This window comes from Perna viridis, chromosome 5 (assembly GCF_037379345.1).
Source record: "Perna viridis isolate PV_CMFRI_1.1 ecotype Kerala chromosome 5, ASM3737934v1, whole genome shotgun sequence".
Taxonomy (NCBI): Eukaryota; Metazoa; Mollusca; class Bivalvia; order Mytilida; family Mytilidae; genus Perna; species Perna viridis.
The window spans coordinates 48,130,011-48,145,188 of NC_142449.1; the positions used below are offsets into that span (position 1 = coordinate 48,130,011).

Genomic DNA, 15,178 nt, shown 5'->3' on the forward strand with positions numbered 1-15,178 from the left:
GTAACAGATTGCAGAGATATGGAAAGATGTCATTCTTAAAACTCTCGATGTTGTTTAAACTTAAGAAAATAAAAACCCAACACATAATAAGGGAGATAACACAAGCTTGACTCTGCATTGTGAAAAATGAGAGAAATTATTTTGTAAATACATGTATCATGATATAGTACTTGCCTCATCCAACTTGATGGAGTTTAATGTTCAAATATTGTTTAGTCAAATTAAACCTGCTCCAAATACATTCAATATTAAAATGTATTAATAAAAATAAGTATTCTGACTCTGACCTTTTTAAAAATAATCATTTTGATCTCGAACCTTTGAAATCACTCTGATGCACACAAAATGCTTTTTAGAAATATGAAAATAATTTGATTTGATACATGTTTAAAATAATTTCGATCAAAAGAAATCCATCAATCATCCCCTCAACATCAATTGGTTGTCCCCTTACATAGAATAGTCATGGCACTATGATAGCAGCAGGACAAGCTGCCGCAAAGACAGCAGTCAATGAATTCTAACTTATGATTGCCAGGGGCAGAAAAGACATTCCCTTGAAATCTTCTCTGCAAGTATAAAATAACATTGTCAAGAGATAAATTTAAATGTTTTTGTACCATTTGATCCACTCATTGAAAAAAATTTCAGTAAATATAAAGCTGTAAGTTATATATAAGGATCTTGTGAATCAGGTATTTGTCAAACCTCAAGAGAAATTACTGAAATGGGAAAATATTCTTGAATAAAAAGGAGCATAAATAATAGAATATTTTTTTAGCTGATAAATTGCAAGAAAACATATTTACTTGTTATAAAAGAGGTATTGAATGATATAATTGAATTACATTTGGACTATATTTTTGTGTAGTGTTCAGAAATAGTAGGTAAGTTCCAGTGATAGACCAGTGACATAAGGTATTTTGATCCTAAAGGATCAAAAACCCAAAAATCATTCAGTATAAATTGTTACTTAGGATATTGCAAATAAATTCTTTTCTATACAAGATCAAACTTAAAGCCACAAATTTATGTTCTTCCTGTGGCATGGAAGAAGGAACTTTAGAACATCTTTTTTATGATAGCCACATCACATATAACATTTGGCTGTCTTTCCAAAAAATATAAGAAATTATGATGCTGATTTTACCTTCTGCAAAAAACAGATTCTATTAGGAATTACTGAGAAAATTTAGTTAATCAATCTCATTTTTATAATAGCCAAATTTTTTTATATCGATGCAAATTGAAAGGGACTATTCCAACATTGATTGGATTGAAATCAAGGATTAAACAGTACCGTCCAATCCTATGAACTACTTGTTGCAAATAAACAGAATACTTTCAGAACTTATGATAAATTTCGGGCCCTTTGAAAAACACATTTCTGAATTAATTTTGTTGTATTATTTTTGTTTACATTTCTATTTATTTATAAATTCAATAAATATTTGTCAAGTACAGGTTTTTGATAGTACATGTGTATGTGTGTGGGGGGAGGGGGTTGTGTTATTTTCTTTTCAATCATTAATCTTTACATTGTATTAATAATTAAACTCTAATATGTAATGTAATGTGTAGTCTTGGATTATAGGTGTATGTGACTTGTCACCTCTCAACACCCAAGTCAGGTGGTGTTAGTGGGAGGATTGTTTTCAAAGTGTCTGGATCCGCCCCTGGCCCCTGCTGTACTACTACTAGTACTAGTAGTACTACTAGGCAAAATTTAAAAAAAAAAAAAAAAAGAGGAACTACAGTAGTTTTACAGCCTATTTTTATTTTTTTTAACTGTGACCATATCAGTAAATCGTTTAAATAAGCTTAAGGTCATTAATACTTACTGAAAGATTCATTGTTCAGTTTCAAAATGTTCAACCTAAAAATGTGGCGGGAAAACTAAAGGGGGATAATTGCTATTTTCGGAAATTTTTCCCGTCACCGGTCTTGTTTTATTTTTTATTGACAAAACTTTAATTATTAAAAAATATGTTCTGCTAAGCAGATAAAAAATAAAACTCTAAAACATACATAATTACTATTAATTTAAAGTTCTATTTTGTTTCTTAGCAATTTTTTGGGTCTCGTCAAGATGCATCGCCATAGCAACGATGTAAATGGTCGGCCATACTTGTTCACAAAATGTAGATCAACAAATACAAACAGAGGGTTTTTTCAGTTGATAACAGTTAATATCTGCCGCAATGGCAACACAAACGCAAACTTTACATAAGCATGGACTCCAGGCTTCAAGGAGGCATGATTATCTTTACGGTAAAAGAAAAACTACTTCTAAATAATGAGATAAAAACATGAAAACCATGACACTTGTTTATTAAATTTTGTTCGCGGCTTTCTTACATGTGTTACTTCAAATGTAGCTTTTGTATTGCTAGAGTTGTTGATGACAAAAAGTGTTATGGTAGTCTTCTACTTCCACAGTGCCTGCTGTGTTCGGTACACACTATACAGATAATGCCAGATTGACATCACCTGTTTACCAATATATAAGTGTAAAACAGTATTAGATTTGTCTCATGATCATGTTCTGTACTGTACATAGATAATCACTTGTGTGTCAATTATATACTCATCTCTAAATGTATTTAGAACAATTTTTTTTTAAATGAAACTCGAAAATTAAAAAAATTAGAGGCTTTGCATGTCATTTTCTTTTCTCTTTTGAGTTCTGCCAGAGGACAGAGGATTGTTGTTGGTGCACCATCCACTGTTACCAACATTTACTCTCCAGATTATTTTTTGGAGGCAAAAAAAGTATACTGTGGTTTTAAGAATGCATATAGAAAATAGTGCTAGTCAAGATTTTTTTCTTGCCACCAGATTTTTCATTATCTTTTTTGCAAGAACTTTTCACTCTAATTTTAAGATCTAAATAACAATACATATAGATTGCAGAAACCATATATCTTTTGAAATCAGCTTTCAATCATATAAAGACTATCATTAAGGATTAAAATTTTAATAACCACTTTTATGAAAAAATTTTTCTGTAATTTTTGTGTAATTGGTGAAATCTACTCTGATTAGTATACAGTACTCTACTATATGGTATATATTGCACACATTCATGAGACAGATGTAACTTTAATGCTGCTAAAGAAAATAAGTTAATTCCCCTACTTAGTAATGGAGCTGTTTGGTCTAATTGAATTTTGGTCAGAATTTTCATACGTTTTATTGTGATCTTGAATCATTATTTGACCAATTTTTATACAACCTAATATTTTGCCAATGCCATTTTTGAACTGTGCATATCTATGGTATATAATTGTCTACTTATTTATTTATATATTCATGGATTTTATTTCGATGTTTTACTTTTTACAGATCCCTTGTATGTAACCGCTAGTGAAAGAGATCATGCCAGGGCAACATTTAAATCCCACACCAGTGCTGACAGGGTTGTAAGTATTTATTCAAATTTTACTTGTTACATGAAACATTTTTTACAATTTTATATTAATTATATCATATCTAAATATTTTAAGATTTATGTAATAATATTATTGGTCTAAAACTAATATACATTGTAAATTACCTTTTACTATATACAGTCATCGTTTTAATAGTTACTCTTATCAATATTTTATCTGTAGAAACGAGTTCCTGTTTACCCTACAATGTTCAGTGAACTTCGACATCATCCAAGGTTTCAAATGCGTCTGGATGTTACTGACCCTGTCCCTAAGTTTATTTCTCGACAATGGAGAGGTTATCAAGATCAAGCAAGAGAGGCTATGATCAGACACACAACGTAAGATTTACACATATTAATTATAAGATTTCAGTAATTGCTTGCAACAAATGTTTTAGTCATTTAATGTAAGAGTTAAAGTGATTTGGTGAAAATTTATTACATACAAACATATTAGCCTCATATTATGAGACAAAAAATGATTTATGATATACATACATTATTTGAATATTTTTCTTCAGGTTCAACTATGACCCTGCAGTTCAAGTCCCTCCTAAACAGTACTCTTCTGCTGATGTTGGAGGTTCTGACAGATATAAGTTCTTCAAAAGGTACAAAAATACATTTGAATTTTATCTAATGCATTTACTAGAGTTTGAAAACCTTGTGTGATTTTCTTCTGAAAAAGTTTTTCCAAGTTGCCTTTTTCCAATACAGTCAAATCTCCATGTGTCAAACTCCGAAGAATTGAAATCTCAGATAACTCAAACTAATTTCAAAGTCCCTGTAAAACTCCCCTTACTCCAATACAATTTTACCTCAGATGACTCGAACTTGTATGAATCAAAATCTTGGATAATTTGAGGTTTGTCTCGAAGTCAACTAATTAGTCAGAAAACTGAAAAAGCTTTAATCCAAACCTTGATCGAAGTGTGTTTTTACAATGATTAATGTGGCTTTTAAAATTATTTGTTGATGCTTTTTATCACTTGATTTGTGTATTTGAATAATCCAAAGTAGTGCATGTAGTTAAAAGAAACAAATTTAATTAATCACATGTCGGAATTCACACTAACAGTGATAACAGATATTTTGATAAAAATTATGAAAATACTGATAAATTGTAATGGTATCTGAACATTTAATTAAAGACCAAACAGACAGATAAAAGTGTATTTCAATGACTTTATTCGTTTCGCTGGTGAATCTGAAATTTTATTGTAGTAAAATAGAACATGTGGTCTGACAATGTAGAAAAAATAAAAAGGAAATTTCATTAAAACACTCGGTGCCGTAGAGTATTTAAAACATTATATACAACACACAAAAAATATGTTCTGACACAACAAATGGTGTAAATGAAGGAACAATCGTCGACAAACTATTTCTGGGTTATACTTGACCTCAGATGTCTATTGAAATTTTTGCCTGGTCCCTTCGACTTCAACTTAAAGAAGTTTGACTGTATATATATATATATATATATATATTTTAAATTCAATGCTTATTTTTTTATGATCATAGTTTATGTGAAACATTTATTGAAATACAGTATAAGCTTTTTACTCCTAATTTTGTTAAATTTTAATCCGGCTTAAAATTGGGACTTGAAGCATGCCTTTTTCTGTTACTATTGTTTTTACACCCGCAAAAATTATGTGATACCCTCTGAAAAGTTATGTGCCCGTCTGTCTGTCCATCCCACGACAGTTTCCTAATGATAAATTGAGAACTCCTCTATCAATTTTTTAAGAACTTTCCACAGTTGTTTTGTACCATAAAATACAAGTTGCAGCAAAATCCAATATGTAGTTTTTGAACATTTTGTTATCCCCCTTTTTCATTTTTCACCATTATGTGGCGGGTATCACTGATTGTTTATTTAATGCCCTATTTTTTTCATTCAGTAGATGTCATGGCTAAAAACCCTTTTCTTGTTATTCAGCTATTCAATTTTCATACTTTTCTCTTTCATTTTCAGACCCATTATTCCATTCTTACAACAAATTCCACCAGAAGTTTTGCTTGCTACTGCCAGACAGGATCCACTAGCTGCCCAGGAACAGCTTAGAGTTGAGAGAGCTCCTACCCCAGCTACAAAGAACATGATGACACAGACTGATTACAGAGATTCAGAAGCCCAAACTGATCCATACACACCAGAGTATGTAGTCAGGCCAGGGTCTGCTCCAGAGTTACTTACCTTGGCTACACTCAGTTATGGTAAGTCGAAGTTGTTGAGTAAAAGTGTGTAATATTTAATATTTTTTGCCTATAAATGTTTTAAGATGTTTCTTACTTCTTATTAGACCAATAACATCTTTTTTTCAAATCTAATTTAGTTTTTCCTAATATACATTTTCCACCATATAGTAACAATTGTATGTGAGATAACAAAATCATATTTAAAAGAAAACTAATACAATTTCTCTACAAAGCATGAATTATTTTAGGCAGAGGATTACCTGCTGGTTTGGCTGAGGTTGAAATGATAGAAAGAGCCAGAGCTAAACGTGCATGGGAGGCAACTCTTCCTCCTTTGAGTGATGTTTCACAACTGGACAAAAGGCGAAAAATGATGGATGAAATGGAGAGGAAAGAATGGGCTCTCAGAGAACAAGAAATTGAAAAGTAAATTGTTTCAAATTCTGTATAAAAACATTGACATTGCAATAAAACTTAATAAGAATTTATCTAAGAATTGAAAATTCAAAGTGAAATTTGTTTGTGAAGGAAATAACTGTACAATCACCCTTTTACAGTATGATAATAAGTATCAATCCATATCAAATTTAGACGCTACTAATGGTGCAGAAAATCCCACTTAACAAACTATGCTTTTAAGGTCTATTTATGCTCTATTTTCATGTAATGATAGACCTTTCTGTGTTCAAATCTGTATTTTTGAGAAAATAATACATTCATCTCCCACTTAAATCAACCTAAATCATTGAAGGATGATAACTCTAACAAAGTGACAATTTCATACACAATCTTTATAGCTTTTAAAGTGCAACAACAGAATGAAAAACTATGACTGGTTATGTGGTCTGTTACTGTTTCTGAATTATATATTTCTGCATAAAAATATTTATGTTTTTGATTATCCTGTTCTCTATATACAATATTTTGTTTTTAGGTTACAAGAAGCAAGATTAGAAGTCTTGAAAGAACTTTTAAAGAAAAGAGAAGAAAACCACCAAGAATTGAACATTAAAAGACTAGATAAATTATGGTATGGACAAATTATCATCAACATATTTATTTTCTTGGTCCCTAATTAGCATGGTTTTCAGACTATTTTCAAGTGTGCGCCACAGTCAATGGGGTTATTTCAAATACACAAAAAATATTATCGACATTCATAATAATTTAATTTTAGTATAGAAATTAATGAGTAAATAAAATAAAAAGAGCTGATGATATCACTGTGACATATTGAAATATGTTTGTGAGATGGTAGACTGAATTATATTAGAAAATGTCTTTCTTCTGTAATTGAATTGTTATATATTTTTGTTTTATTATTATAGATGTCTAAGTTAGTATATTCTAAGAACTCAAAAAGTGAATAATTTATTTGTAGTGTACATATTTAAGTTGTATACATGTAAATGATTAGTTTATTGTTTATTTAGGTCTAAGAAACAGAAGGAAAAGGAAGCAAAGATAAAGAAAATTAGGAATGAGCACATTAAAAGTTTGTAATACTGTATAGATAAAAGTTGCTTTTATTCTCTTGATGACTTAACTTTTGTGAGGGAGGTTATGTGTACATTTAGTAGACATAATAATACCTAAAAAAAAGTAGATGTTATAACGAACAAAGATTTTTCAACCAAATATACCAACAACAAAAAAAGACAAAACAAAGCAAAGCTGGATTTATTACTTATGTATACAAGAAAAACATTCTTTTATTCACTCAACCTACACAGTTTTCCTTTGTTTTATAAAATTTAATAACCTACAATTTTAGTGCAGGATTATTTACCAAATCATTGTAAAACAACTTATTTCCACATTGGTGTTTGTTTTATACTATTATGACTGTCAATTACCTGTGGCAATTGTTCATTATCTTCTGGTCAGTTAAGATTAAAATTCAGTGGAGGAAATAAATTGATCTGGTCAGTTGCAGTGTTCTAGGTTTCCTATTTCCCGTTACCCGGGACAAGTGAAATTTGGGTCAGGGAAAGTTAGGTACTTAGTTACACTTTCCCGTGGCAAGTTGAAAACTTCATGTGCTGTAAGGATTTGTTTTGTTTGGAAAGCAAGTCATTGACTGTGGGAAAGTTGATTTTATATGGATTTTTCCCAGGAAAACCTCAATTTCTGAAAAATCCTAGAACACTGAATTGTAACAAAATTTTGATTGAATAATGAATGTAAATTGACTACTTTCCAGCAATCAGGAAACTAACAGGAAAGAGGAAGAAGGTCGAGGGTAAACTGGAACGACGGGATGTTATTAATGAATTCTCAAGCTTTGGTTCACAGACCTATGCACCTTTGACTAGAATAGGGATGTTTCTGGACAGGGGATCAGAACAATATGTGGTGAAAAGTAAACATCTAAATACTTATCAAGGTAATTATGTTATTATTGGATCTCTTGCAATTGCTTTTATGCTGTTTACAGTTTCAAGTTTGAAAAATGTGAAAATTGTTCTGTTGCAGGATTACAATGCAGCTACTATGTTCTTAATTCACAAAAACTTGTAGATTTGGTGGTGATTTTATACCTTAGGAAATGTTAAACATCCAAGATATAAATAATTTTGCTGTAATGTTGTTGTATGTGAAAAGTACCAGTTGTGTGCATGTATTAATACACTAGTAGATATAAAGTAACAGTTAACTCATTTTTTAAGTCTTATTCTTCAAATGATTCATTGGTCAAAAATGAAAACAAAAGTTGAATGTAATGTATTTCTTTCTTCAGGTCTGTTGGAACTTGAAGCATCTTTACCAGATTTTGTAACCAATCCCAGGATAAGAGCTCCCAAACCAAAGACAGGTGTAAGAGGTGGATTTATCAAGAGGAAAGATAGACAAGAAAATGAACTCAAAGATATGTATGAAGTAAGTTTTTTTTTCAGAATTCAGAAATTCAAAATTCAAAATCAGAAACATTTTACTGAGGTCATATATGTATTTTTTATATTAACTAAAAACAAAAAAATGATGAACTAGTTGAACATTTTATAAGTAAATCCTTGGTATGAATCCAGCTCAAAAACAAACAAACTCAATCTGGAAATAAAACTTAAAAACAATGTAAAAATCCTGAAATTAAATCCCCTTAAAAATTTAGAATTTTAACTGGCACTATGCAAAGTCCAATAAAATGAGTTCAGAACTCCACTAATTAATTTGAATTCATAAACTTGATTATGTAGATTATTTAGTGGAAAGCTGTAAAGGATATGTTTGAAATTTTTGTACAGTCCAATATAAAAATTGGAGATGTGGTATGACTGCCTATTAGACAGTCATCAAACCAAAAGCCAAGCAACCAACAATTAAACTTCTAGTGGTCACCACACAGTCTTCAATAAAGAGCATAACTCACACCATAAAGCAAGCCGTAAAAGGCCTCAAAGTAAATGAAATGAAACTATTCATAAAAGAAGAAAATCGACCTAATCTATAGAAAACATAAAACAAATGATAATGAGCATAAAAACAACAACCACTGGACTACAGGTTCCTGGCTTGGGACAAGCACATAAAGTATGTGGTGGGGTTAAATGTTTGTGAGCACTCAACCCTCCCTCAAACAGCAGTTTTCCCATTTGAACTTTAAACGATTTCAAAACACTATAATTTACAGTCAATCAAGAGAGAGCAGTCAAAGGGAGAAGAGGAACCAAAACCATTACGATTCCTTCAGAAGATTGAGAAACCTATACCACGTCCACCTACTCCATCTGTTGATGTACCTTCTCAGGTAGGTGGTATTCATATGAGATTTTGTTTGAACAATAAAAAATATAGTGAAAAGTCATAAATTACAGGAACAAGATAATAATGAAAAGAAGGCATTTGATTTTTAAACCAGATTTTTTGCTTCTTGTTTCACAATTTACTTTCTTGATTTCATGTTGCTGTTACGCAAATTTTAAATATCAGTATTGCAACTATTAAATTTTTTCATGTTTTTAGAAATTTTAAACAGGAATGAGAGGTGTGTTCTTAGAACATTGACACAACTACCAGTACTATAATTTGGGTATGGTTGATCTTAGTAGTTTGAATGTAATTATAAATATATTCTTTTTGATGAAGGATGAAGAGGAAAGAGAACTTGCTACCATATTCTTACAACAGGTCATCAGAGGTCGTGCTATACAGAATATGGTAAGGAAAAGTGTCATAGTTCATTAATGTTGGTAGAGAAAAAGGTCTTTTCTTAGATTTAATTTTTTTAGAAAATTATTGTTTAAAATATCTTTAAAAAAAAAGAAGAAAAAAACAGATCTATTCATTGATATATACCTTCCAAAAAAAGCAAATAAATGTAACCTCTTACAATAATAAATGACATGTTTAAATGCAGTTATATTACTTGAAAAAAATATTTTCATACAAATCACACCAGCTGGCTTCCATATTACTATTACTATTACCAATATATAACTGCTATACAAAACCATTAAACTTTTTTGATATGAAAAGATTTCCTTGTTCTTTTGATTTTGATAGATGTCTAAAATATACAATTTCTCTTTACTTCAGATCTTTGAAGGAAAAGAGAAAAGAATGGAGTTGATTAAGGAATTGAGAAGTACCCATGCCTTACAAGAAGCTGAACAGGCCATGAAATTACAGGAGAAACAAGCGACATTGGCTCTACAGAGGCAGAGAAGATTGCATGAACACAAGGTAAAACATTTTCTAGCAACTCTGGTTTGGGCTGTGTATATGCTCTTTAATCTGCTGTCTTCATTTCTCATGACTTCTTTCTAAAATGGCTCAGGCTGTGAACATGCTCTTTAATCTTCTTCCTGTCTTTCCGTCACTCCCTATGACTGATCTCAATTTTTTTTTTATTTATGTATACTCTATTCTCATGAAAGCTTAGAATCCCTTTTATTTTCAAGGTTGATTCTTTACACTGAAGGGATGCCATGCTTAATCTTGTCCATGATTTGTTGGTGTTGCCTCCCATTAATTTGATTTCAAATGATGTTGTTTTTCACAAGGCATCTGCTTTTCATTTTAAGACGACTAGGTCATGCAATGTCATTTATTATTCATGATTCAATTGCTTCCCTTAATTAAATAACCAGTCAAAATCAAATGATTTCTAGCAACAAACTACACCTTACTAGACTGCAATTCCTTGATTCTTGTGAAGAAATATTTTATTACAAGTAAATAACTTTCTTTTACAGACAGTTGTTATTAAACATGCAAAAAAATTCCTTTTCAGTCTGATGTGGGACTTCAAAAAACTACTTTTATACCACAACATCTTTTTTCCTAAGTTTATTTAAAGGCTGACTTGCAAGTTCTTTATTTCCATAATCAATTACAAACAAAATTTTGCAATGAAGGCACAGGGTTATATAATAAATAGGTATTGATTATTTTTTGCATGGTTAATTTAAACTGGTTGTAAATTACTTTGTGGTAGATTTGACTTTTCCACTTTTTTTTAATTTCAGGAATTCTTGGTAGATGAAGCACTTAGTCAGGTGGAGGGAGCCAGCCTTGGTGATATGGCTGATTTCCTCAGTAAGGAGTTAATCAGATTACAAGAGGAGAGGAGAATTCACGCTTTCTCCATGTTGGCTGAGAGACAGAGGAGGATCAGGGAGGCAGAGGAGAGTGGACGTCGCCAGGTTGAGGAGAGAAGAAGGAGGGAAGAGGATGAAATTTTCAAACAGGTCAGTTTTATATACATTTTTTTACGTATATTCTTAGACTGAAAATTTAGGATGAAATATTCAAACATATCAGTTTTATATACATTTTCTTACGTGTCTTAGCTTGAAAATTTAGGGTGAAATTTTCAAACAGGTCAGTTTTATATGCATTTTCTTACAAATCTTCATAGACTGAAAATTTAAGATGAAATTTTCAAACAGGTCAGTTTTATATACACTTTCTTGTGTATCTTCTTAGACTAAAAAAAATTGAATATATTCTACTTTTTACTTATTGCAAAAAATACTTGCAAAAAATAAGAAATTCACATTATTTTTTTTTTAAACATGGTTGAAGATTGCAAAAATTAATATCCCATAATGGAATGGTGTAATTAAATTGTGATTATAATTGCTCACTATCTAAATTATGGAGCTATGAACACATTTTGACTTCACAAAAAATTTCTATGTTGCATTTTATTAGACATTGACATACTTTATTTATGCCAAATTTTTTAAGTTAAGGACATTGTAATGTGAAAATAGAAATGCAGAAATCTTTAGTTTCAGAAGTGATGAAACCAGTTTTTGTTATTGTAGTAAGTATCACGTTTCTCACACAATCAAATGTGTTATTATCCACCTCTTTATTATACTTGGGTAATGTTATTAATGGAATTAGTTGTGAGTCATATTTTAAAAAAAATATGTGGACCATTGAATTATAACTAACTGTAAACGCAATGGAAAGAAAACATTCAGAAAGATATATTATGATCACAGAATATGTTTCTACTTGTAGGTTGTGAAGGTTCATCAAAACAGTGTACAGACCTATTTAGAGGATATTGTACTTGGATCTATTGACAATACAGCTGACTTACAGGCTAGGTCTGAAGTCATGGAAATGGCTGATAAGATTAATGATGTCGCTTATGAAATTGAAGACAAGTAAGTATGAAAAAGGCAAATGGGTAAAATACAAATCCAATAGAAAACCATCCACTCTGAAAGTGGGGTTTCAAAAGTTATACCACTGGAATTTAAAAATTGAGATAAAACTCACTTTGCAATTTTGCATGACAAAGATCAATTCGTATCCTGTTTTCAGGAATCTTTGATAACCTTTTCTGGTGTTGGCTACTTTGTAAGCATATATGTAAGTTTTATAGGGACATGCTTGCTTCAGATTAATATTTTTCCCAACCTTCAACAATAGACTGATTTTTCATATGATTCATGTCATTATAGGAGAACACAGTTAGATTCTGAGGAAATTGTAGCAGACCTTGTTCACTGTTTCTTAATACCTGAGGTACAAAAACAGACCATGAGAGAACGAGGTAAGATTGATTTAAAAATTTAGATTATCTCCCTTGGAGAATGCATTTATTTGTTATATGGTAGGGTTTTTTTTACCAAAATGTATAAGATTTCTCAGAATTTTAGAAGAGGCTTTCTTGTTATAAATGACTTAAGTTAGTGATGACTGGAAAAATATACAACAATCATCTTCATACAATATAGAATAGTACCAGGTCATTTTGGTCTTTCTCACATAAAATTTTCCCCATGTTTCAATTTTACAATAAATCATATTCTTTTACAGTGAAAAGAGGACAGAGAAAGTATTTGATGGCTGCACACAATGAAATTAACAAGGATGCTGAAAATACTATTAATATGAATGCCAAACCACCAAAATCTGCTCCTGAACAACCAAAATAAAACAAGACTAAATAGATAATGTGAAAATTATTTTCATTGTATTATGATATCCTGTTATTGCAGTTTGTGAGTAACAATGCAGGGTGCTTTTGTTCAAATATCTGTTTACAAACATAATTTGACTTCAAGAAAAACTTCACACATAGTTCAGCAACTTTCTTCAAAATCTGTTCATAATATTTAGCACCTAACCATTGAATTAATATATCTATGAATACTTTATTATGCACGAAGCAAAAGTACTTTTAGCATCATAGCAAGTGGGTAGTGTTGTCTCTAGGACTGCTACATAGTTGTGATATTAAGCACATGATATTTCATGAACTGAAAGCAGTGGATTAGGTCTGTTGAATGGTTGTGAGTGTGGATGTGATTTTTGTTTTGGGTACTTTATTTTTTTAACTTATGAGGTTGTTCACTGCCCCCAAAAATCATGCTAGTTGCTATTAAAACCAAGTTTAGAATATTTTGCAGTAATTTTTGGAACCACTTTATGTTTGGAAACTATTGTGATTGCTCCAGTTTAGAGTGGAATATTTTTCTTATTTTTGTGAAGTTAATTCTGTTTTGGTAATGATATTTCAAGATCTGAATAGTTTACAGTACTTGTATTGAGAAGTATTATATGTGGCTTTATATTGATATAATGTAACATTCCTTTTACCTGTAACACCTGAAAGCTTATTGTACTTAAAGCTGAAAGTCTCTTTGTCCCGTCCTGTTATGTTTTGTCTATAATTGTATGTTTATTACTGATCTGTCCAAAGTGTTGATTTTTTTAGTCACTTTGATGTTTGAATATACATGCAAGACTTTCCAGAGTCAAGTCAATTGATTAAAATGTTGAACTTTAGAAACTGAAAATTGTTGTCATTTTTTAAAATGTAGTAGTAAGGTCATATTTATCTTTCAGCTTATATATGTGGTTTAAAGGTTCAAACATCTTTATTTTATGATTCCACACAAAGCTTTGGACCAAGTATGATACCAAGTATGATGAACAAGATGTTTTAATGGTTCTTATAAATCTGTGATATTTTTATATATATTAATTATTTTGTCAATGATATGAAGATCTATTGTTCTTTTCATCATGAATATTTTTGTGATGAATAAAGATAAAACTTACTGCTATTTGTGTTATATAATTTTCTGCTTACTTCTGTAATGATTAAGAGTTCATGTGTGGTTGAAGTTGGTGACCAAAAAATGTAAAAGCAGGAAAACATGTGACAATGGTGACCTACCTAGCTCAATTCAAACAGTATATAAAATGGCATTTATTTCGTTATCATGAACTTGTGGATCGTTATGGTGTATCCATATGCACCATGAAAACTGATTTATTCAACGGTTCATAGTTTTCCTTTCCTCGTTTGTCTATCCTGGACTTGACTTTTTATGAGCAACTTGGCGGGTGTTTCTAGAAAAGCAGAGGACGCTTACCCTACCAGTGCACCTGGTCCATGCTCCCAGTTTTTAGTGGAGTCCGAGTTGCATATTTACTTTTGTTACTTTGTATGATTTTAGTTACTTTATGTCCTTTGTTTTGTATATCTGTTTTCCATGTCTGGTCTTTGTCCTTGGATTGCATTCTTTTGATTACCGCTATAACCTTGGTTCCCTTGATTACTCTTTCAGTAAAATTAGACTATGATGTACATTTTTACCAACTTTATGAAGATAATAGCTTATCTACAAGGGCAAAAATATAGCTTGGTGGCTGGGGGACAAATGAATAAAACCACCAACCAGAAATCTTCCATGACTCCTAACATCGAATTCACTTCTCATGATCAATTACTACACCAGATAGAAATAATGTGAGTGAGCTTGCAAAGAGAATACTTCCAGCTTTTAAACGAGTTGACTGTTAAACTCTTATAAAGTTGAACTGTCTCTCCTTTTGCAGTTCTCTAATAATAAATTTCTTTATGCACATCAACAAATGATCCCAAATCTTCCTTTAGAATTCAATCAAAACACCTTACAAGGTTTAGGAGGTTTTAACTTGTACAGCTGTTGAGCAGGATTATCTCCCTTTGGAGTCCTCTATCTGTACAATAATAATATTCCTTCATTCCCATCTACATATAATGCCAAAACTTTCTTTAAAAATGCAATCAAAGCCCTTTGAGTG

The 15,178-nt window shown here is 30.9% G+C and overlaps 2 protein-coding genes across 2 annotated transcripts in view; one reads left to right on the forward strand and one right to left on the reverse strand.

The window, feature by feature from the left end:
* Positions 1-1,916, reverse strand: part of LOC148618026 (hemicentin-1-like) — a 125,407-nt gene extending 123,491 nt beyond the window's left edge. The window contains exon 1 of the mRNA XM_088585828.1: positions 1,842-1,916. The gene's annotated coding sequence lies outside the window, so the exon portion shown is untranslated. The remainder of the gene's footprint in view (positions 1-1,841) is intronic.
* Positions 1,917-2,099: 183 nt separating this feature from the next.
* Positions 2,100-14,166, forward strand: LOC148618029 (cilia- and flagella-associated protein 91-like). Its single transcript, XM_088585850.1, has 17 exons — positions 2,100-2,271; positions 3,346-3,422; positions 3,615-3,772; positions 3,955-4,044; positions 5,415-5,656; positions 5,887-6,064; positions 6,573-6,668; positions 7,072-7,133; positions 7,842-8,024; positions 8,379-8,518; positions 9,270-9,386; positions 9,725-9,796; positions 10,175-10,321; positions 11,107-11,328; positions 12,113-12,261; positions 12,562-12,653; positions 12,920-14,166. Exons 1-17 carry the CDS (start codon positions 2,202-2,204, stop codon positions 13,036-13,038), a joined length of 2,214 nt encoding a protein of 737 aa, XP_088441976.1. The 5' UTR covers positions 2,100-2,201; the 3' UTR covers positions 13,039-14,166.
* The last annotated feature ends 1,012 nt before the right edge of the window (positions 14,167-15,178 follow it).

Excerpts from the sequence above, each read along its gene's own strand:
- LOC148618029 (XM_088585850.1), top strand. The coding sequence starts at position 2,202 with ATGGCAACACAAACGCAAACTTTACATAAGCATGGACTCCAGGCTTCA. Across the intron at positions 2,272-3,345 it reads GAGGCATGATTATCTTTACG|ATCCCTTGTATGTAACCGCT; the intron begins GTAAAAGAAAAA and ends TACTTTTTACAG. Across the intron at positions 9,797-10,174 it reads GTCGTGCTATACAGAATATG|ATCTTTGAAGGAAAAGAGAA; the intron begins GTAAGGAAAAGT and ends TCTTTACTTCAG.